Raw genomic sequence first — 21264 nt, forward strand, 5'->3', positions numbered from 1 at the left:
TGAAACGTGTGAATATGCACTGCCATGTATCAAAAATCTATTTAAACCAATTCTTCAAGACTGAAATGCATCATTAAGAAAAGACACTCAAAAAATGCCGAGTCCAAAAACTGTCTAAAATAGCAATACTGTTTTCAGATGACTTCTCTATTGCCTTGGATTCTTGTCTAAACCTGTAAATGCTGCTATTAAAATAAGCCCTTCCATTATGTGGTTTGCATTTCCTAACCTTATGCTTATCCCGTCTTCTCCTTTTTGACTTTTTCTTTTCTTTTTCTTTTTTGCGTTTCTTCCGTGATTTTCGATGTCCTTTCTCATTTTTCTGTTTATCATCTTTTGAACCATGCTCTTTCACATCTTCATAAGCTGCATCATCTATTTCACCATCCTCAAGCTCTCCATCTTCTCTGTAGGACGAAAAGATCAATACAATAAAATTGCCTCATTATTACCCAGCTCAACCGTATAACAGCACAGTAAAAAGCAAAGCAGGCAGTATTCCTTTCTACCAGTTGCACTCTCACATGCACACAAGTACACGCTACAAACACACGTAACACCCCAAAAACACTCAAGATTTTCTTCTGAAGAAAAATGGAATTAAGTCATTAAATGTCCTTTAACAGTGTCCAATTAAAGCTCTGTGGAAATCATACATTCAGGAGTAGCGGTAACACAGACCGACAGGAACTGCAGGGAAAAGAATGCACCGAAATACAAGTGCATCTCCTTCAACACACCAACCAGTTCCTGCAACTAATATCTGTGTCTGTAGCATCTCGGTATAACAGCCAACATCCTGAGCAGTTCCAAAAGGGAGAACTACAGTCATGGTTATGTTGATTCTTTAAAAGAAATTACTAGTAGCAGGGGAGAAAATCTATGCTTACTGAGTCTTCACATTTTACATTCTGACCCAAATAACAACCCTGAAAATATTTCACCTGGGATAGAAATCTATCCAACACAACACAAACCAATGTCTTTCCAACTCCTTACGTACTGCTGATGCAATCTCAATTTCTATTAATTGGCACTTGCTACTTCTAGCTGTGAAAGAATACACTACTTTCTAACTTCAATAACTGGGCTTTATGTAACAATCATTACTTTCTACTGCTTCTGGAATTCAGAACCTTATAGGAACTCAATCCTGAATTCTACACAGGTTGTCACAAAACACCACTGGTGCCCCAGTGCTGAACACCATCACCCCATCACTGCAGTAGATTTAGCAGAAGCTCAAGAAATGCTGTCAGCTGGAGAAAGGGGAGAAGCCCACAGACAGCAGAAAACCATAGACAAGAACACAATAGGAAACTGAGGTTTTCTTTAGAAACCTCTATAACTGTTACAAGTCAGAATCCTCATTTACTAGTAAACAAACATCATACAACTTGATCCACCTGATGGAGAGCGTGTACAGGACTGCAGCTACACGCTAATGAAGGCTGGAAGTTTGTGCATAGTCAATGACTGCTGAGTTCCTTGCAGGATATATTCTGATGTCCGTGGGAATGCAGGAGTGGGAGACAAGGAAGACAAGTCCAAAAGTCATAACAAATTGTTATCTGTGCCTCTGTGTATTTCAAACAACGGAGAAACTGGGCATCAGAGGCCTTCAAAGCCTTTTCTACACATGGAATAATGAGGATCTTTGATCTGCTCAGATCTACACTATGAAACAGCTGAGAACAATTACACCATTAGAACTGCACAGACACTGGGTTTTTTTAACGTACAATTGTTTAAGCAGAAAACTGTCTGACATCCATGTCCAAAGTCTGGGAAAACTGCTGGTATTTGAACAGAAACAATTTGGTAACAAAAAACCCTCAAAGCTGCTGATATTCTTCTTTTTTTTTCCTGCCAGAGAAGTGACGAACAGCTACAAGAAGCTCAGGACAGAATGCAAAGCTCAGGAAAGCTATGATTTATCAAGCCCTGTGACTTTCACATATTTAGAGATGATCTGTCTTCCTGATATACAGAGACCTAAAGCCACTATAGGAATACTGCTGTCATTGCCAAGAGGTGACATTTTTATGTCTGAGCCTTGCTGCTGAAAAAGGAAAAGGCAGGTGGCAGGTCTTGATCTCACTTGCAACAGAGCTAGATGAAAAAAGGTAAAATGATTTGGTATGTGCAATGTCACAATGGGATGGAAAGGACCACAATAACAGCGAGGTAGAAAAACTAGAGGTTTCTCTAGTCTTTGGCTAGAGAAAATAAGAATGAGCCCAAATGCAGCAGTTGTGGAGGCAGAAATGAAGGAAAAGAGCTGCTCACCTTTGGAAGGACTCAGGCAGGAAGGGATGTCCAGCCTCTAAATGAGGTCTGGGAAGGGGTGGATCCCCTGGGTTGGCCCTGCTTTCCCACCAAGTGCTCAATCACTGGTTCAGGCTGTGGCTTAGCATTTCCACTACAGCATGCAAACCAAAAGATACCTGAACTAAACCCACTCTGCATGCAGTCTGCAGCCTGGGATAACTGCTTAACAGGACTTATGATCCACCACATCTAATGCTCCCTTGCTCCAGAATGATCCGGAGGGACCCTGATTTAAACAAGCCACTTCCATTCAACAATTGTTCCTGGTGTAAAAGAAAACAGCAGAAGTAAAACAAACCTGGGACCCAGAGATAATCCTGGTAACCTTCCAACACTGTACTGTAAGACAACTTTGTATCTATTATGTGAGAACAAAATAAACTGCCTTGAGACTCTAACAGGTTTAGAAGAGTGGGAAGGCACCTCTGAATTTTTAAGGCTATTCATCTCTGTAATAACAGGTTTTCAGCTTTGTGAACGAAGTGCTTAATTTCTGTCCAGAGCTCTGTCAGTTGTTTTGTTTGCTTTGGGTTTGGATTGATTATTTTCAGTATTTGTTAGTGAGTGGAGCCAGAATGTATTTCCTCCTCTGAGGAAAAATATCCACCTCTCCCTTGCCTCCTGGATCATAATAAAGCAATACAAACTGAACACATTAACATTAGCAGACCATACTTAAATGATAGAAAAGGGAACCAGAACACAATATAGTTTATTCCAGTTAGAGCAGTTTACAGTCTTGGACTGCTGAAGCCCTCAAGCACACAATGACTCTTAAATGAGTGCCCAGGGCGCTAACAGGTATTAGGGCAGTGGTAATAATTAGGCTAGATTGAATCACCATGCAATTTGTCCACCTCAGTGTCCTGAGCTCACAAAGAAGCAAGCCACGGTTCTGACCTCATGTAAGAAGAATAAAGGCACATGCCAGGGAGGAGAAAAGGGGAAAAGAAAGGCATGGATGCTGTGTTTAGTCCTGCTGCATCTCCTGAACCTGCTAGAACCCAATACTAATAAAAACCACGGTGCACAAACCCCACATAGGATTGTGGATCACCAACTAAGAGTTGATTCTTCTGGAGAAGACTCCAGAAGGGACTGAAGAGATGCACAGAAAGCAAAGCTGACTCCGCCAAGGACATCTACCCAATTAAAGTCATCCAGTAAAATACACACTGTAAATGCTCTATGGGAAACAGGCATTTGCCAGTTACCAGCTCCTGTGGGAGCTGCTGTCGAGTTATTTATTGTTCTGGGATATGTGCAGGTCTCAAGTAACTTTCCAGGTAGAACCTCTGTGCAGAATCTCAGTAACACTATCCTTTGGATTGCATTTCAAAGGTACGGTTACCAAAGTTCTCTACTCTCCAAATGATTATTTCCACTAAAAAAAAAACTAGCATTTTCCAAGTGCCAAACTGAAAGGAATGCATAAAGAAAAACATCAGAATCGCTGCTTAAATCTAATTTGAAAACATAATGGTCCAAAATGTACCATTTCTTGGAAATAATTTAATTCAAAGGAAGTCTGAAGGAAGTGACAGGGCAGAAAGTACCTTCAGCTCAGGCCTTTTTTCCACTTAGAAGCGAGAACAGGAGTGCTACGCTACTGAGTTAGCACAGAGCCTGCCCCTTTCCAGCTCCTATTCCACAGAGCTGGCTATGAGCAAGCAGCTCTGGGCAGGGCTTTCAGAGCTGCAATCCAGCCTCCTTTCCCACTCTGAGTAATGAAAGTCAACAAACAGCTGTGGTCTGGAAAATACAGAGCTAGCGGCTGATTTTCTAGGAAACGGGTCCTAGTTTCATGCTGCTTCCCCTCTGGCACATCCCTATGGTCACGCTGCTGATGTAACAAGAGATGATAGGAACTACTGTTTTGCAGGGCACAGGGAGGATTCTGAAGTTACACAGTGTTTCAACACACTGATATTATTGCTGGAAGTGTCTGACAAAAACAGCATTTTCTTGATCTATAAAAACAGGAAAGCATCAATTTATTTTCTATAAGGCTCCGGCTACCTTTCAACTATCCCGCAACACAGAAATATCCTTCACTGAGATCACTTTGTGATGTGTTTCCTACACGACCTACACACCTCAGGAGTCAAAAGATGCTTTGAAGAAACAAACACTGGCCAATTGTTCTTGCCTTCTGCCATGTTACCTTCCTGAATACTATACTTGCATTTGTGAAGGCTGAACTTAACCCCACGCATCTGCTGCCACTGTATTTGATATGTGTTCTTCTGCATTTCCAAGGATAACAAAGAATCGGAGCAAAGAAGGAGTCAGAAATCATGGGGAAGGAACAACAAGAAAGGCACACATCAGTGGATTCCACACATGCTGCACCAAAGTGAATGTTCCTCAAGGAACCAGGCAGGAGAAAGAACCAACAGTGCTGATGGATCACTTCCTAACCCTCCATTTCCAGATACTTGGAACTCGATGGATACGTGGAATAAAATCAGAAAGCATTTCCACTGCCTCAAATGTATTTTAGTGCATCTCCAAAATGGATTAGAAAGGCACAGAAGCCAAATTATTTGGGCAGGAGAGTCAGTCTGGTAAAACCATTGCTAAACCAATTATACAACATGAGAAGTAACTCACCATTACTCCAATGCTTCCAGTTTAATTTCTACCATTCGGACTCAGCTTTCAATCACCTTTCTTGCCCTTAGACCAAGTCACTTTCAAAACCCCATCCTTTATGTTCTGCAAATATGTTATGACTGCAAATATAAATGAGCAGAACCCTGATACATTAAGTAATAAATTAATTTTAAGCAGCTATTAATTCCTGGTGATAACCAAATTTTACAGTCCAAAAATAAAATACAGTAACCTTTATCTCCTCCTAAAATGAGCACAATGTTAAATCTCCACCTCTTTTTCCTGCAATTAAAGACGTGTTATCATAAAACATGCAGAATGTCCAAAAACTCAATCTCATATACAAGCATCAGACTAAGAGCCCTCCACTTACATGGGCTGATAACAGCCTCACACACCCATCCTGCTGCCATCCATAATAATGCCATATAATGCAGGAAAGAGAAAACCCAAGTGTTTCTGGCATTGCCCAGAAGCAAAAAGGCCACCCTGGGTATTTCTTTAACTCCTTTATGGGGACACTTTGCTTAGTACCCCTAAACCAGGTTTCTCCTTCAAGCCCTTTATTCCAGCTTCTTGTGCACTCCTGCTGCTCCAGCCCACCCTAGTGACTGTACAGCCCTTTACTTCATCACTTCTCACAACCACATCACAACAATCACGTGCCTAAAACAGGATGCCAGAGGGCTAAAATTGACCGACTCCTTGCAATCCAGTACACTGCAGCTTTTATGAATGAATACGAACTACAAAAAGTAGATGTTCTTGCAGTTTAATGAGCACTGGCCTTTCCCACAGCGTTTCACAGGTTGCTTAGGGCAGAGCTTTCAGCTGTCCTTTAGTTTTGACCGCTCTGCAAATGCACAGTGATATTAACCTACAGCCTGGCAGTGAGAAGTTATAGGGCAGAGTGCTTGGCTTTCAAGCCCCGCCTTCTGCTTTTTAAGCTTGCTCTAGCAGATACTGTGCTCCCATATAAAGGAGAAGGAAGCCAGAAAGGCAGGGATAAGACGTGCCAAAACCCAGCTTCCTGCAGCAGAGGCCAACAAGCAGCCTACAAGGCCTGCTTTCTCACCCTGCCACCTACCCACCTCTGCTAACGGGGGCTGGGCACTGCATTAAGTTACAGACATTGGCACACACCACCTCCTCTGCCCCAACAGGATGAGAAGCAACAGCCACACCAGTCAGATGCACTTCTGCCACTCCTGCAGGGTTTGCCGGATGGTAACTAAGCTTCTTTTACCCATAGGGCACATCAGGGAGCGATTCTCTCTTCATTTCCTATTTTCTTAATGTCAAAACGAGTTTTGAAATCACGCTCATAGACAATAAATCAGGACAAGGCTGCCTGCTGGGATCACAAAGCTCATGAATGCATTCTTTGGTGATTAACTATTACAACAACAACAAAAAATCTCTCTACAAACAGCTGTAAGTAAATATTTTCAAGTCAAAAAGCGCACATACAGACAGAGGGCATCAAAGCATGGGCAGAATAAAAGACACATTGAAATCACTTACTTTAACACTAAAGATGGTTATGGCAAGGGAGGCTGGGAGAGTGGCGGGGCTGGGCAGCATAAGCAAGGATTATAGGGAGATCTTGAGCCCTCCAGCTCAATAAAGGCTTCCTTGATCTGTGCTGTTGCAGCACAGAGCTGGTGAGCCACAGGGATCAAGGCAAGATGCAGGCAGAGCAGCATGCAAAATATTGCTGGCTAAGCACTAACTGAGAAAACGTCTAACTGAGGCGTATAATACGGATTTCATTTACTGTTACCCAGCCTGTTTACAACCAGCCACTTGCGCTTTTCCCTTTGCTTCCCACTGACTGTCATTTCCCAGAACAGCTCTCCATTACAGGGAACCAGACAAACCTGTTGTATCGGCAGTTTTAAATGGTATTTGACAAAGACAAGAGCGGAAAACTGCTCCGTTTTCTTCCTAGGAGAGAGTTGGAAGAAGAAACCAGGAGAAAATAATATAGAGAATAGGCAGAGCACCACATGGGCTGATTAAAAGGGGCCTTAAAGTGGCAGTGCAATTCCCAAGAGCACACTGAGCGCAGAAGCATCACGTGCACTGCTATGAGTTGTCTCAGTGCTCAGACCCAGCATCGGGGTCACTGCTATTTTTCCTGCACTTCATGGAGATTAAATGACAGTAAAGCAGAGATGGCCAACAGAAAGAAGCAGGTACCAACCTGATGGTTTAAGTATTAAAAACAAGAATACAAAAAAAACATTCAAACTTAGAGAAAAGTTGAATTCCTTCTTGTCCTCTAAGCATGACCTACAGAAGAAGTGACCATATGGGATATACTTAAAAAGAGACACTCGTTTTCTGAGTGTATGGAACAAACACATTAGAGAGCATGAGTTAACTAAAAACATGGAAAGAATGAAGTTTTCCTTATGCATTTAGATGCCCCTTGTATAAACAAGGGAAAGGAGCCTCTGGATTAGAACAAAGCTTCCATCTCAGAACAATCAAGGGCTTTTAGTATTTCTTACTGCTCTAAACACTCACCCGCTTTCTCCTAACTCCGCAGATCAGCTCAATACCAAACTCATAAATGTTTACAGAAATGCCATTCACTTATGCTGCACAAAATTGATCTGTTAATGACCTCGCTAGCTTTCCTATTATGGGCTGGATCTATAACGAGCAGCTCAGTCTGAGCTACAAGCGCAGCAAAACACCGAACTCAAGGCAGAAGATATTAAAAGCCACACAGATTAGCTTTAAAACACCAAACTAGTCATGGACTAAAAGTCCATGTGAGCTTATAACATGAGCACACTCACAATGTTACTACAGAACAGACCTAAAATACACCTTGCTTTTCAACTCCCAACCCAGGAGACTGGACAAAATCAACTCAGCACTTTAAAAGCATTTTGCTGTGAGCTTCCTGCCCCCCCTCCAGCCAGCCACGGTTTAGAGCAGGGAAAGCCTGCTTGGCTTTTGTTTGGGCCTTGCAAGTTTAGCAGCTGGTGGGGAAACACTGCATTTCAGCCAGGCAAGGTACTAAGCTTTCACAGGATTATATTTATGTATCTAATACAGCAAGATTTCTATTTGGGGTGTTTTATAACACACTAAGTGTATGAAGAATCCACTTGACAAATAAGTCAGAGGGGAGCAGAAGTTTTATAAAAGCATTATTTAGAAGGTGTGTTATATCATTAGTCTTCTGCTCTCCTGAAACCAAAGCGTTATAGAGCAATGCTTATAAATGCTCACGTCCTGGAAGCACATCAGGCTGTTAAGGAGTACTTAGTTATTCTATTTCACAATCTCCCAGCCTAACAACAAGCACAGTGGTGAGAACAGCTGCTAAGAGGAACTCTGCTTATCGCATCACATGAGGAACTAGGAACTAGCAAAACAATGCTTACAGCAAAACAGGGGATGTCTTTGGGGGGGGCTCGGCCTCAATGAGAACTTCAAAACACAAAAGCATCCACATAAGCCACAGCCTTATGAACTCCTGAACCCTCAACAAAACATTCCTGGCTGCAAAGATGTAACAAGTACGTGCTGCATCTTCAGCAATCCCAGTGTGCTGCTGCTTTTGCTTTTTACATACAACTCTTTTAGGAACGCACAGCGAGGAACAAACTACAGGACTTCAATATTAAATGTAAGGAGGGGAAAGCAGGAAGGCTGAACCCCTCACTATGTCACCGGGTGATTTTTGGACAAGTTAGTCAGCTCACACGGCCCTATGTCTCCCAATTTGTAACTTATGACTCTTCCTCCAGTGAGGGAACATTCACTCCAGAGCTTTTTAGGTGTTGTTGGGCCCTTTGAAACAAGGACCGAGCAGGGTTGTGGAGCTGTGTGGGGTGGACAGAACCAACAGGCAGCTGTGACAAAACAGCACGTTAACTCCTGCCCTTGTGCAAACAGATGGATGCCGAAGGACTGGTAGCTGTCGCCCTGCAATGGTATTTTTGGAACTAGTTTGGAAGGCCAGAGCTGCCCTGAGAAAGGGTTTGAATTTCCAGCAGCTGCAGGAGAGAAAGGGAGGGAGGAACAGAGGTCCTTTCAACCAGGAACAGGACTCTGGTTTTCTGCGCATGGGGATTGAGAGGTGGCAAAGATAACGTCAGTCAGAGCATAATCTGCATAAAAAAAGATCCAGTTAAACGTGGAAGGTGTAATCTGGCAAGAAAACGTCGTTAAATATGGATCTGGTGAGAATTTCACACAAACAAAAGCAATGAACAAAAAACCAACTCAAACACCCTTTCCTACCTGACTAGCAGCACCAGAGCGAGGGAGAAAAAAGAACAATGGTGACATTCAACAGACACCCGCTGGAAAGTGCAATTTATGGAAAGAAATGGGGAAAAAAGAAAAGAAACAAACCAGCCCCCCAACCTTCCCAGGCAGAACAAATAAATGAAGATGTAAAACGCATGCATTCCATAAAGCAAAACCCTACCGCCAATGCATCAAAGGCACCTCGGATGCGGTGAGCCCCCCCCGGAGCCCCCCACCCAAGGTGACCGCTCCCCGCCAGCGTTAACCCCCTCGGCACATCAACACAGCATCATCATCATCATCACCATCATCATCATCATCATCACCACCATCACCCCACTCGTATCACCACCACATGAGAAGCGGAGAGAGAGAAGAATGTTACTCGACCTTTCGTCCCCTGCATGTTGCCTGTCAGAGTCGGGCATGTTTGGGTCAAGAACTGGGTTTGGGGGTTTGGAGAACAGGCTTTCAAAGGCCATGCTGCTGGCCGTGGTGTGGTGAGGAGGAGGGAGGTGGAGGAAGGCAGGACACCGCCGCTGCGGGAGGAGGAGGCGGCGGCGGCGCGCACGGCCGCTCCGGGGGCGGCTCGGTGAGGAGGAGGAGGAGGGCCGGTCCCTCCGTGCGGAGCGATGATGAAGGTTGCACTCACGGTTACTTAGTGGGACACTAACGGGCACTCAGTGCAGGGCGGGCTGCACAGCTGCGCCCGGCCGCCCCGCGCGGGCGGGAGGAAGAGGAGGCGGCGGCGGCGGCGGCTGGAGGAGCAGGCCCGGGGCACAGGAGAACGAGAGGACACACACACGGGGGAAGGGAAGTGCTGGTGGCCGGAGATGGCTGCCCTATTTCTTCCTTACAAACATGGCGCCCGCTCGAGGCACTCTCACAAAATGGCGGCGGCGGCAGCGGCGGCGATAGCGGCGAGGGCGGCGGCGGCGGCAGCGAGCACCGGTGCCGCCCCCAGCTCGCTCAGCGGCCTCGGCCCGCGGGGCGCCGCCGCCACCACTGCGTCTTCCGCGCCCAGTCGGGGCCAGCGATGGCGTCGCCTCGCGCTGCCCGCCGCCGCCGCCCGCGATGCGGCTCCTCCTCCGGCCGCCGCCGCCGGCCCGCCCCCCGCGCCCGCCCATTGGCCGCCGGGGAGGCGCGTCACCGCGTCGAGCGCGAAGCCCATTGGCGGGGCCGAGCCGCTCGTCACGCGGCCGTGACGTGGCGCGAGCGGGCGGGCTCCTGCCCCTCCTGCCTGACAGGGCGGGGGCGGGGCCCCGCCGCGCCAAGTGCGGGCTGTGGCGTCACGTGCGCGCCCCGCCGCCCGCCATGGCGGCCGCCGCCCGTCACGGCGCTTCCGGGCCGCGCGTCTCGCGGCCGACTTCCGCCATCGCGTCCTCTCGCGAGAACTGAGCGGCGCCTCTCGCTGTGTGGGGCGGCTGTGAGGGAGGCGGGGCTGCGCTGCGCTGGTTATTACAGAGCTGGGGCCGTCTGTACGTTGTAACGCGGCGTCTCACTCCGCAGAGTCCCGTGCTGCTGCTGCCCCGCATTTCTGAGGCGGTCCTGCTCATTTAAAAAGCGTCCCATGTTTGTAATAAAAGCTGTGGGTGCTCATCCTGGCAGAAACGCGCCATCTTTGTTACCATTAAAAACAGCACTTTGGGCATTAAAAAGACACAAGCAGTGAGCAGTCAGGTCAGCTACGTGCAATTCATGGGGTCATTTACCTCAGGAAGCCGACCTGATGGGAAGCGTCTCCACAGAGAGATCCCTGAGGTACAGGTGGGATTCCTCACACTGAGGAGCCCTATTGAACCCAATAGGGCAGCAAACAGCAAACAGGGCCCTTTAACCCAGCAAGGGGCATCTCATTTTGTACTCTTATCTCAGGTGTTGTGTGGGGCAGGTCCCACCTGAGCACTCCTTGCTGTTGGAGGTGACTAAAGGTGTATGTTTGGTGGCCCTGCCAGGCAGGGGGTTGGAACTACACGATCCTTGAGGTCCCTTCCAACACGGGTCATTCTGTGATTCTGTGACAGCTGGTTGCGTTCTGATGCTGCTCTTGTTCCTCTTAGCATCTCTTTCTGTGTGGATCGTTTTGTGTTTTCAGTGAGTTTCATCCTCTTCTGCACTGCTGCACCTCGAAGTCTCGTCCAACCCAAACAAATGGCATCAGCTGCAAAGTGTTGTCGTTTCATTGCTCGTCGTTTCTTCCATTAACTCCATGTATCTATTTACGACAACAACACTTGGAACTGGGATGGAGACGATCCCACCTGCCAGACTGCTGGTCATTCATTGCTGCCCCGGCTGTGCTGACTCTCAGCAGTTCACAGAGCGAGCAACGTTTGTTGTTCTCTAACCATTTTCATGCTATTTCATTTCACATTGTCTTTTGAGGGACTTTGTCATGATGTTTTGGAAAGACCCCAAGCAAGTTACATCACCTTATTTTCCTTTACAGGCTATTCTCCCTGGCTTACAGGGCTTTTCAGGACATATGACTCTCTTTTTCCAGTGCCAACAATCCTAACACAAAAATAAAACATGAGAACACCCACATCGGTCCCCATTTGGGAGGGGTGCTCCTGCATTTGCTTTGCTCCAATATAGGACATTTACACCCCCTTACACTCACACACAAAAAGCGCCTTTGAGTTTTGCCTATGCCTAAAATGCCATGCAACCAGGGCTTGTTATAAGTCAGACAAGAAACAGTCGAGTGCAGAGTGAAGCTAACAAAGCCTGCCTGCTTTGCTCTGCGCTGCTGAAGCGTGGTCTGCAGAACAAAGCGTTTCCCATGGAAGAAGCATTCCCATTATCCCACTAGAGCTCCACTTGTGCAACAGCCTGACTCATGCTGCAGCTCTTTGCTCCTTGGCACTGCACAGAGGATCTTTCTCTCCTACCTCTTTGGCATCCAGAAGCCTGAGGTGACTTCTTACCTCTGGGTCTGCTAGGCTGAGAGGAAAGGTGCTACTGCATGGGGCTACAGGTAATGCTGTTCCATATAAAACACATGGGAAGTAGCTCTCCTTAATCCCTTGGACAGCATGGGTGGGAGAACTCCTGTCTCTAGACTTCCCCCATATCCAGCCTCTGGCTTTAACACAGTCAAGGAGTCTGGCTTTGCACCAGGCTACTGAAAAGCCACCTCCTTGGGTTTGCACATCTATGGCCCCAGATACCAGGAGCTTAGGATCCCTGCTGATCTGATGCCACGTGCCTGGCTAAGCAAGCAGGGCAGAGAGAACATGGACTGGTTCAACCAAACATCCAGATCAACACACACATTCATGGAAATGAAGCAGCTCTAAGGTGAAGCTAGAACTGCCACAGAGCATCTCCAGACTGAAATGGAGCTAAAGGTAGCATGGGAAGGGGTAGGGCTGCTGGTAGGGGCTATTATGGCTAATTAGTGTCCTCAGTGTGCGAGCATCTCCATGTGCTGGATGCCAGCACCATCTCCCTAGGCAATAGGAAGAAAAAAAAACCCATCTCCACCATCTCAAATTCAGAATAAAAGCCCTGCTTTTCATATAGTATGTGTGGGGGTGTATGGACTTTGTGGGGTTTGTGCAGTGAGAGAGATTCCTGGTATATGGTGGTGGCTGAGCCCCTGCTGGGGTGTTTCTCTATGGGGATACAGCACTGGGTCTGCTCCCTGCTTTTGGGGACGACTCATTCACCGTGGGGGTTTGCAATAGAGCCGCGTGTGCTTCTTTGGGCATAGTTGTACCCACAACATTAATTTAAAGCAAACAGAAATATGTGTCAGTACCGAGAGGGGAAGGCTGTTTAGTTAAATATCCTTACGTGTGTTTGCGTTGTCAAGGAGAAAGGTATGCCTGTGAGAAGCTTGTGAATGGCTCTTATTTTTTGCTTCTTTTTTTTTTTTTTCCAGCATTTTCAAAGTGTAACTAAATTTGGCAATATCAGATCAACAAATTCCCCAGTACTCTCTCTCAGATATTACAGATATACTGGGATCTGGGGTATAGTGTGTATGGCTTAGCAACATACCTAGCAACCATAACAAATAAAAATGTCACGGTTCAGCTCTTCATTAAGGCCTGTAGCAGAATTAATAAGTGTTGTGGAATGTGTGCTTGGGCTTTTGCTTTAGCAAGGGCTCAAACCATGATATAAATCTGTGGGAGGGGACAGGGCAGTGTTAATGTATGCACTGAGCACCAGGCTGGCCTGCTTGGCGGTGCTGGCATGGCACAGCTGTAATACAGTCCAGATTTTAGCCTGCCATTTGTAATAGCTGTGTTAATAATCTCTTCTGCATTTAGCAAGAGAATTGTCACCTCGGGCTTGCGGGGATCTCTCTCGTTAGTCTGAGGGTCGCTTTGGTGTGATGGCACCTATAAAGTTTGGCCATTCATTAGGTTGCCCAGATTTGCCCTAAGACCCCTTTCCTGAGCAGTCTGTGATTGGGATGTCCTGTGTGGCTACACAGACACTTGGGAGAGTGAGAGGGATGCCTGCAGTGGCTGTCCACCACCCTATTCTCATGTGTCCCGGGAGGAAAGTACTCAATCCCTCCTTGCTGGGATACACCTACCATGCCTACTGCAGCTGATGGATTGTCAGGATGGTCTGCAGCCATGTGGGAAGCAGTTGGAACGAGGTGCTACTTCCTTCTCCATCCAGCAGCTTTTGGGATGGGCTTGGATGTGCACAGGCAGACAGTGTGGGCTCCAGGTTGTTTGTCTGGCTCTACTACGAGCCAGGTGGGAGAGTGACTCAGGAAGGCCAGTGCTACAAGCATCAGGTCATCTCTTCAGGCCTCAGTGCAGTGCAGACCATGGCAGACCTACGTGAAAAGGATCGTCCTCCATTTAATGCTGCTATCATTCTCTCCCTAAAAGGGGAAGGAGATCGGTACAGGTCACAGGATAAAATGTTCAAGAGGTCCAGGGCCACAGCAAACGTTAAGTCTTTATGGTTTATTTTTTCTGTGGGGAAGGGAAAAAAAAAAATCCCCTGGGTTCCTCTGTCCTTCTATGTACATTTTTGGTCTGGTAGATATTCCAGGAATCTCTCTATACATTTAGATTTAGGGATTAGTGCCGTTCCTGAGCAGGGGAGGGCTCTCATCGGCCCTTTGAGGGGTAGAACGGTGGCTTTGGGGCTCTCCCAGGGCATGCAGAGCAAGTCTGGAGCCAGCTGCATGGGGACTGCTTGCCTTCAGTGTCTGTAGGGGAGCAGAGGCAAACCTAGCTATTTCTTGAGCTCTAAAATGTTATTATCCCAGTGAGAAGTTGTATTTACCAGGGCCAGAAGAGCTTCACACTGCACATTCCAGGCTGCAGGATGTTACAGTTGCTGCTCTGGGAGAGGGAAAAATCTCCTTTAGTCAGCTCAAATGCTGGCCAGAGGTTTCCAGCCCAGTCCAGGCACAGCGGAGCCAACCTGAAACTTTTCTGGGGCTGAAAGAGCAATCTGCATCCAGCTAAGGCTATGAGACATATAAGCCTCCCAGCTCAAATCCTGGCCCTTGGGGCAGGCCAGAAACACTTGGGAGGATGGGCACCACTTTGCAAGCAGAACAGAGATGCTCCTACATGTCCCTGTGCCAGTCCTCTGTGCCTCAGTGCATCCTGAAGAGAGGAAACCTGTTCACCCTGGCCTTGGGAACTGGGAAAATGCTGTCAGTGAAGGATTACTCTGCAATGAAAGCCTCCAACACAGAGGTCCGAACACCCATCCCCAGCCTCATCAGCCAGCTGAAGCATCAGATGGAAACTATTCAGAAAGTCATCCTCTCTTGCTTCCCAGCCGAGGTGCGTTTCATCCATCCCGCCCGGCTGTGGGCAGGATTTGGGCTCTGCCATACTGGGTGGTTAAATTTCCTTTCAGCCCCCAGACTATGCCAGTCTGAATCCTTCAGTCCCTTTTCAAGGCACAGTTCGGTTCTCTCTGGTTCACTCTGGGCATGAGCTGCCCTGTGTTGGGAAACCAGGGAGGGGGGAAGGAAGAGATGAGCTTCCCAGCAGCTCCCTGTGCCCACCTTCACTGGCACATCCCCACACCTCCTTCCCCTCCTCCCCATCCCTCCCCAGCAGCATAACGCAGGAGAACAAAAACAAAGGCAAGCTATAGTCCCATAAACCCAGAACCCATCCCCAGTGGGCTGTGGGTGAACACACCCTACCCGTGCTGCGGATACTTTATTCTGCTCTGCACCTACTCAGAGGCTATATCATCCTTTAATTGTACTACATGAAAGAGAAACATGCATAATGTTTTTGTGGTTTACATGCACAAGCGCTGCACCGGGGAGCAGAGGTGAGCAACACATTGGTGCAGACCTGGGCACGTGTTGCAGCACCATGGCAGGAGCCAACCCCACAGCTATTCCTGCAAGAGGACAAGGGGTGTTTAAAAAGTGAGATATTCACACCCTGAGCTCTTGCAAGACAAGCACCATGCTCAGCTGAAGTCATCCCCATGGCACGTCCATGCCAGGACATGGGTGGATGCAGGTGCACGACCCCATCCAAGAGGATTAAGGAATAGGACAACCTTCCAGACATCCCTGATCTCCAGCCCATCAAGTGTGATGGCACCGAGTCCTTCCTGCATCTCTGGAGACCTCAGGATGGCTGACCCCAATGCAAGCAATAGCCTCACTTCTAGACAGTCCCACCCCAAACTTTCTGCTTCAGTTGTGTGCTGGGAGCTGAGGCTGGGAAGAACTTCTCCACATGCTCTGAGCAATGCAATGTGTTGTGCCACACAACCTCAGGGCTTGCAGGGCACAGCCACCACCCCAAGCAGCACCAAGAGCTTGAGCTCCGCTCAGCAAATCCCAGCTGGGGGTCTTGGTGTTCAGAGGGAAGCAAGCCCAGCCCAGTGCAGAGAAGGGCTGACAGCACCAGCTTAGCTTCTTTCCTACAAAAAAAAAAGGGAATCAAAAAGGAAGTAAGCACCTTGGTTTCTACCTGCTGGTTTGCACTGTGTAGGTGCAGAGGTTATAGGATGTCCTCCTGGAGGCTGTGGGCAGAAGTAACGCCCTGCTCCCACACTCAGCAAGCAGATAACCTGCATGCAGTTTGCTGCACCTCGTGTGCTGTGGGTGTAAAAAGCACCTGGTAACTCATAAAATCACCGCAATGCAGAGGGGGATGGCTGGCTTCAGGGCTCCAGTGCTTGCTGGCACCCGAAGTGCTTTCATCTGGAGGATGCTATAAAGGGACCATAAAAAAGGCCACCACGCATATGAAAGCACCCAAACCCTGCAGCCTCCCCCTGTTCTGCCCTAGAACTCATAGGCAGAGACGAAGAGTGTGATTTTGGAGAGATGCTTGGCCTGAAAGGTGCGGTCCAGGTACTCAGACATGTCCACATCCACCTGGATGGTCTGGGGGCCCTTCAGGCTCTGCACCAGGATGAGCTCCCCAGTCTGCCGGTCCGAGCGCTGCATCACAAAGTGACCCCGGTTGTTGCCTCCCACGATGCCAAAGCGGAGACTGTCGGGTCCCGGCCGGCCGGGTGCTGCCGCTGTGGCCATGCGGAAGAGCGGGGTTGGGGTCAGCAGGTTGGAGGGCAGGGGCAGGTAGTGGAAGGAGATGGTTTTGGGCGCCTGGTGGCACGATCTGCTATCCATCGGGCAGGGGTTGCGCTCACACTGGCTGCAAAGGGAATGAAGGAGGAGGAGGAAAGTTTGGAGGGGTCCTCCAGTGATTCCCCTCCCTGCAAGGAGGGACTGGGGGGTTGGAATGCCCTGTGCACAGAGCAGGGCCAGGTCTCTCATGCTGCACTCACAAGGGTGATGTTTTCACATAGGTGATGTTGCCGCCGGGCTGGGGACACTCGGGGCTGACGCACTGGAAGCCCCCACCCGTGTTGATGCACGTTGTGCCCCGCGTGCAGTTGTCCCGCGACAGAGCGCACTCATCGATGTCTGCAAAACAGTCAGCAGAGACCTGGAAACACTCATTTCCAAGTGAATTTTGGCAGAAAACAGGTGAAATGGAGCAAACCTTCGACAGGAATAAGGAAAGCATGGAAGCATCGCACCCTGCCTCTTGCATCCCTCCCTGCCCGTGCACTGGCCTCTTTCAGGGTAAGGCTACAAACCCAAATCTGACAGAAATAAGCATTAAGTTCACTCCCAAATCTCATTTTCCATCTACTCCTGCTCTTTTCCTACTGTTTCTGCCCATGGCAGCAGGGGTTAGGGCAGCGGGATGGGCTTGTTTTCCTAACTTTCTGCTAAGCTCGCTGAATGCGTCAGCACACCAAGTAAGGTAAGGGTGGCTTACCTAGCAGTAAGACCAAGGGCTTTTAGTGCGGATATGTGTTGGGAGTGTTACCAAGATGTTATGAAAACACACTGCAGCAGCAGAAATCACATTGAAAATGGGGAAGCATGAGATTCTGGGGGCAATCATGCAAGGTTGGACCAAGTGGGAAAGCCATCCATGCTGCCTCACCTTCACAGCTCTTGCCATCGCCCAGCAGGCTGTACCCAGTGGGACAGGCACAGCGGTAGGAGCCAGGTAGGTTGACGCAGAGGTGGGCGCACAGCCGTGGGGCTCCTTCTGCCTGGTACAGCTCACACTCATCCACATCTGCAGGGAAACAAGCGGAGCTGCACACCCATGGCCCCTTTACTCCTCACCCCACAGCCCCTTAAGCCCTTACCCTGGCAGAGGCTGGCGGTGGCTGTGCCGCTCATGTGAAAGCCCGGCTCGCAGCGGCACTGCTGGGCGTGCTCCACCTGGGCACAGCGCGGCTTGCGGCTGAAGGCAGGATCAGCTGTTGCACTCCACGTTGGGGGCTCTGCAGGGCACCAGGGGCGAGGTGAGCCAGGACACGGCACGCACCCAACCCGAGCCCCCTGCATCACCCACCTGTCTGTGTGCGATGCTGGCAGGCGGCCCCGCTCCATGGCGGTGGGCAGAGGCAGCGGTGCTGGCCCGCTCCCTCCACGCAGGTGCCGCCGTTCTGGCAGGGGTTGCTGGAGCATGTGCTGAGCTCTGCAAAAAGCCAGGTTTATCCGATGTATTTCGAAGCAGCATCATAACCTGATATTTCACCAAACCTGGACCACGAGAATCCCTCTTGTTCCAGTAAGCCCAGGTCTTGCAGCCAGACCTAGATCCCAGGAAATGCTCCCACATCCAGCTCTGTAAGGAGGGGAAATGGTACCTGTGCAGCGCGGCTCCTGTCCGCTCCAGCTGCCATCAGCCTGGCATATCCGTGTGCTGGAACCCTGCAGCTTGAAGCCGGGCTCACAGGCAAAGTGCACCTCGTGCTCCACCAGGTACTTGGTGCCAAACATCCGCCCACCAGCGGGGGCCTGTGGGGCTGGGCAGGACACTGCAATAGACCGAGTTGGGGAGAAGTGTCCATCGCTCACCCCATCCCAAAGCCCCCACCACTCCCTGGCACTCACCAGGTGCCGGCTCCGGGGCTGCCTTGCTCAGTGCTGCATGCAATGTGCTGAGGCGGCTCTTCATCAGGCGCAGCCCCTCTGCGAAGCGCGTCTCCTGCCCCTTCAGCAGCTGCTGCATCTGCCGCACAGCTGCCAGGAGCTGCTGCCTGCCTGGGCAGCCCTGCAGGCACAGCAAGCCTCAGAACCCACCTAGCTCCTCCAGGGCCCATCATTTGCCCCCATTGGCCAAACAAGGGGGTTCTGAACCCAAACTTAGTGTGGGAAATCCCTAGCTCTGGCATGGCCTCCTGCATCCTACCATGGCAGCACATCAGTCTGATAGCTTTGTTAGCTCTGGGAGTGATGCCATGGCTCATCCTGCTGGAGCTAGAGCCATGTCCCACTTCCATATTACAAAATAATAGGAAAACAGATGTCTTGTGAGTTCTTCTGGGGCCAGAAACACTTGTGGGACTTCTGCCTGCAAGCTAATGGTTACCAAGGGACTGAGTCATGCAGGCGACGGGCATCTTTATTATAGGTTTCCTGAGGAATTAACTGAAAACCGAAGGGAAAGGAGCGAGAGCTGAGCAAAGCAGAGTCAGTTTTAGAGCCTGGAGGTTTGCAGAGCACGTGGAGCAGGGGATGAACAACAATCCCTATCAGGAGTGCACAGCCCCCTCCGCAGCCGTGCCCTGGTGTGATGGGAAAAGGAGCTGGGTCCAAAGCTGGGACCGAGCAAACAGAGCTACAGGGCAGGGGTTGATCCGCTTTGCAACCGAGGGTTTGCAAAGGAGAAAAAGAAAAGCCAGCCCCAAACGTTGTGCTGGGGGCACTCGGCATCATCCCCAGCCGCCGGTCGTGGCTGTTTCAGGGTTGCCGGGGATGAGCTGAGCCCTGGCGGCAGCTCTGGGGCGCACAGCACAGGAAGAGGGAGGAAAATGCAAATAGATGCCTGGCATCCCGCGCACTTCAATAAACAGCTCTTTGTTAGGTCCGATTTGAACTTCGGGAGCCAGCAGAGCTCCCTGCGGGGTGCTGAGCCGGAACAAAACCCCCTCTCTCCCATCAAAAACAGCGGTGCTTTTTGCTCCGGGCGTTACTCGCTCGTGATTTCAGGTGCAGGGAAATTGCAAAACAAACAAACAAACAAACAAACAGCGGCACAAAACCAACCCCGAAGCTTCGCTTTGCACTAACATCCTCCGCGCTCACACCTCCCTCCCGCAGCGTTGGGTGCCGCGGAGGGGAGCGGAGCTGCAGCTTGTCTCACCTGCTGGGGTGGGGAACAAACTGCAGCAAACTGCGAGAGGGGGTCGAGGAGTTGGGGGGTGGGAGTTTAGCGTGCTCTAAGCTATGGGGAGAAGGGAAAGGAGATGTGCTCTTGCAGGAGGCATCCCCGAGACCCCGCAGCGCCCAGCCCTGGGGAGGCAGAGGGGCCAAAGGACGCGCGTTGGACAGCCCAGACCCACGCGAGGACGAGCTCACCTGGGCCGCCGGCGCGGCCAGCCGTGCCGCAGGGCACAGCAGCAGCAGCGGCAGCAGCAGAGGGAGGCTGCGGCGGAGCCCCGGAGCCATGGTCCTGCGGTGGAGCGGGGCTCTCGGCGGGAGGAAGGCGGTGAGCTCCCTCCGCCCGGCACCTCTGCCTCCTGGCTGGGATGAGTTATCCCTCCCACGCCGCCCTGCGCACCGCGGCCGGGGAAGCCGAGCCCTGGCGAACGGCACGGCGGGTGCCGGGCTCTGCTCGCACCCTGTGAAGCGGGATAAGGGCTGAGGATGGCGGAGCTCGCCCTATAGAGCGAGGCTCGGGGTTCGCCCGGGGGCAGCCCGCGTCCTCCTCCCTGAGCCCCGGCTGTGGTCACCGCCATCCCAAACGCTGCCTGGAGGGCTGGCTGCGTGCAGCCCTTCTGCCTGCGGCCACCTAAGGCCTGCCCTTAAAGAGGGGGTTGCCTTCGGTTCATCAGCTATTTCACCGTATTTCCCCTTATCTCTTTAGCTACCTGGATTTCAACCAACCTCCACCGCTGCACCCCACCTTCAACAAAGCCTACGTTACCAGCCCGTAGGATTCCCATGCAGAGCAAATGATTGTGGCTTGCAAAAAGGCCACTCCTGGGGCACATGCAGCCCCTTCCCCGAGCCCGTGTCCCCTTCCCTCAGCCACACACAACGGGGTGCAATGAACACCGTGCACTATGTGGGGTCCCTGCACCATCTGCTGGGCATGGTGCAGTAATGAGAGCTGGGTCTGGGTACAGGCAGGGCAGAGTTTTGGAGGGACGTCTCCCCACCCCGCAGTGGGGTGCTCTAAATCAGAGATGGGAAGAGCAGAACCCCCCACCACCACTGCTGGGCCTCCTCCATCCAACCTGCCATCATGCCATCAGCAGGAGCAAGACATTTCTCTGCATATAAGTAGGCCAAGATGATCAGTGTGTGGAGATGCGCTGGGGACAAACCAAAACCACCTAGGAGATATCAAAGGTCCTCGTGCTCTCATTTGGATTCTGCTTGGTGGTTTACAGCAGGGATGTGTCGTGGTATGAAGTACCCCCAGAGAGCTTCATCAGCCCTGACCACCCCCAGTACGGCTGTTATACTGTGAGCCAGCGAGAGTTCCAGCCTCCCAGGACATCAAACATCCTCAGAGCACTTAAACACCTCGT

General features: G+C 50.2%; 2 protein-coding genes across 2 annotated transcripts in view; both read right to left on the bottom strand.

Annotated features, from left to right (window-relative positions):
• ZC3H6 (zinc finger CCCH-type containing 6) overlaps positions 1–10264 on the bottom strand; it is a 24324-nt gene extending 14060 nt beyond the window's left edge. Inside the window, exons 1-2 of the mRNA XM_015856623.2 lie at positions 9613–10264; positions 230–407 (exon numbers count right to left, since the gene is read on the bottom strand). Coding sequence (XP_015712109.1) covers positions 230–407; positions 9613–9704 — 270 coding nt within the window. The 5' untranslated portion in view covers positions 9705–10264. The remainder of the gene's footprint in view (positions 1–229; positions 408–9612) is intronic.
• Positions 10265–15318: 5054 nt separating this feature from the next.
• Positions 15319–21177, bottom strand: FBLN7 (fibulin 7). The gene is made up of 8 exons (XM_015856688.2): positions 20087–21177; positions 18620–18779; positions 18373–18543; positions 18075–18200; positions 17866–18003; positions 17655–17792; positions 16984–17122; positions 15319–16850 (listed from the first exon to the last, which is right to left on the bottom strand). Exons 1-8 carry the CDS (start codon positions 20174–20176, stop codon positions 16478–16480), a joined length of 1335 nt encoding a protein of 444 aa, XP_015712174.1. The 5' UTR covers positions 20177–21177; the 3' UTR covers positions 15319–16477.
• Between the last annotated feature and the right edge of the window lie 87 nt (positions 21178–21264).

This window comes from Coturnix japonica, chromosome 3 (genome assembly GCF_001577835.2).
Source record: "Coturnix japonica isolate 7356 chromosome 3, Coturnix japonica 2.1, whole genome shotgun sequence".
In the NCBI taxonomy this organism is placed as follows: Eukaryota; Metazoa; Chordata; class Aves; order Galliformes; family Phasianidae; genus Coturnix; species Coturnix japonica.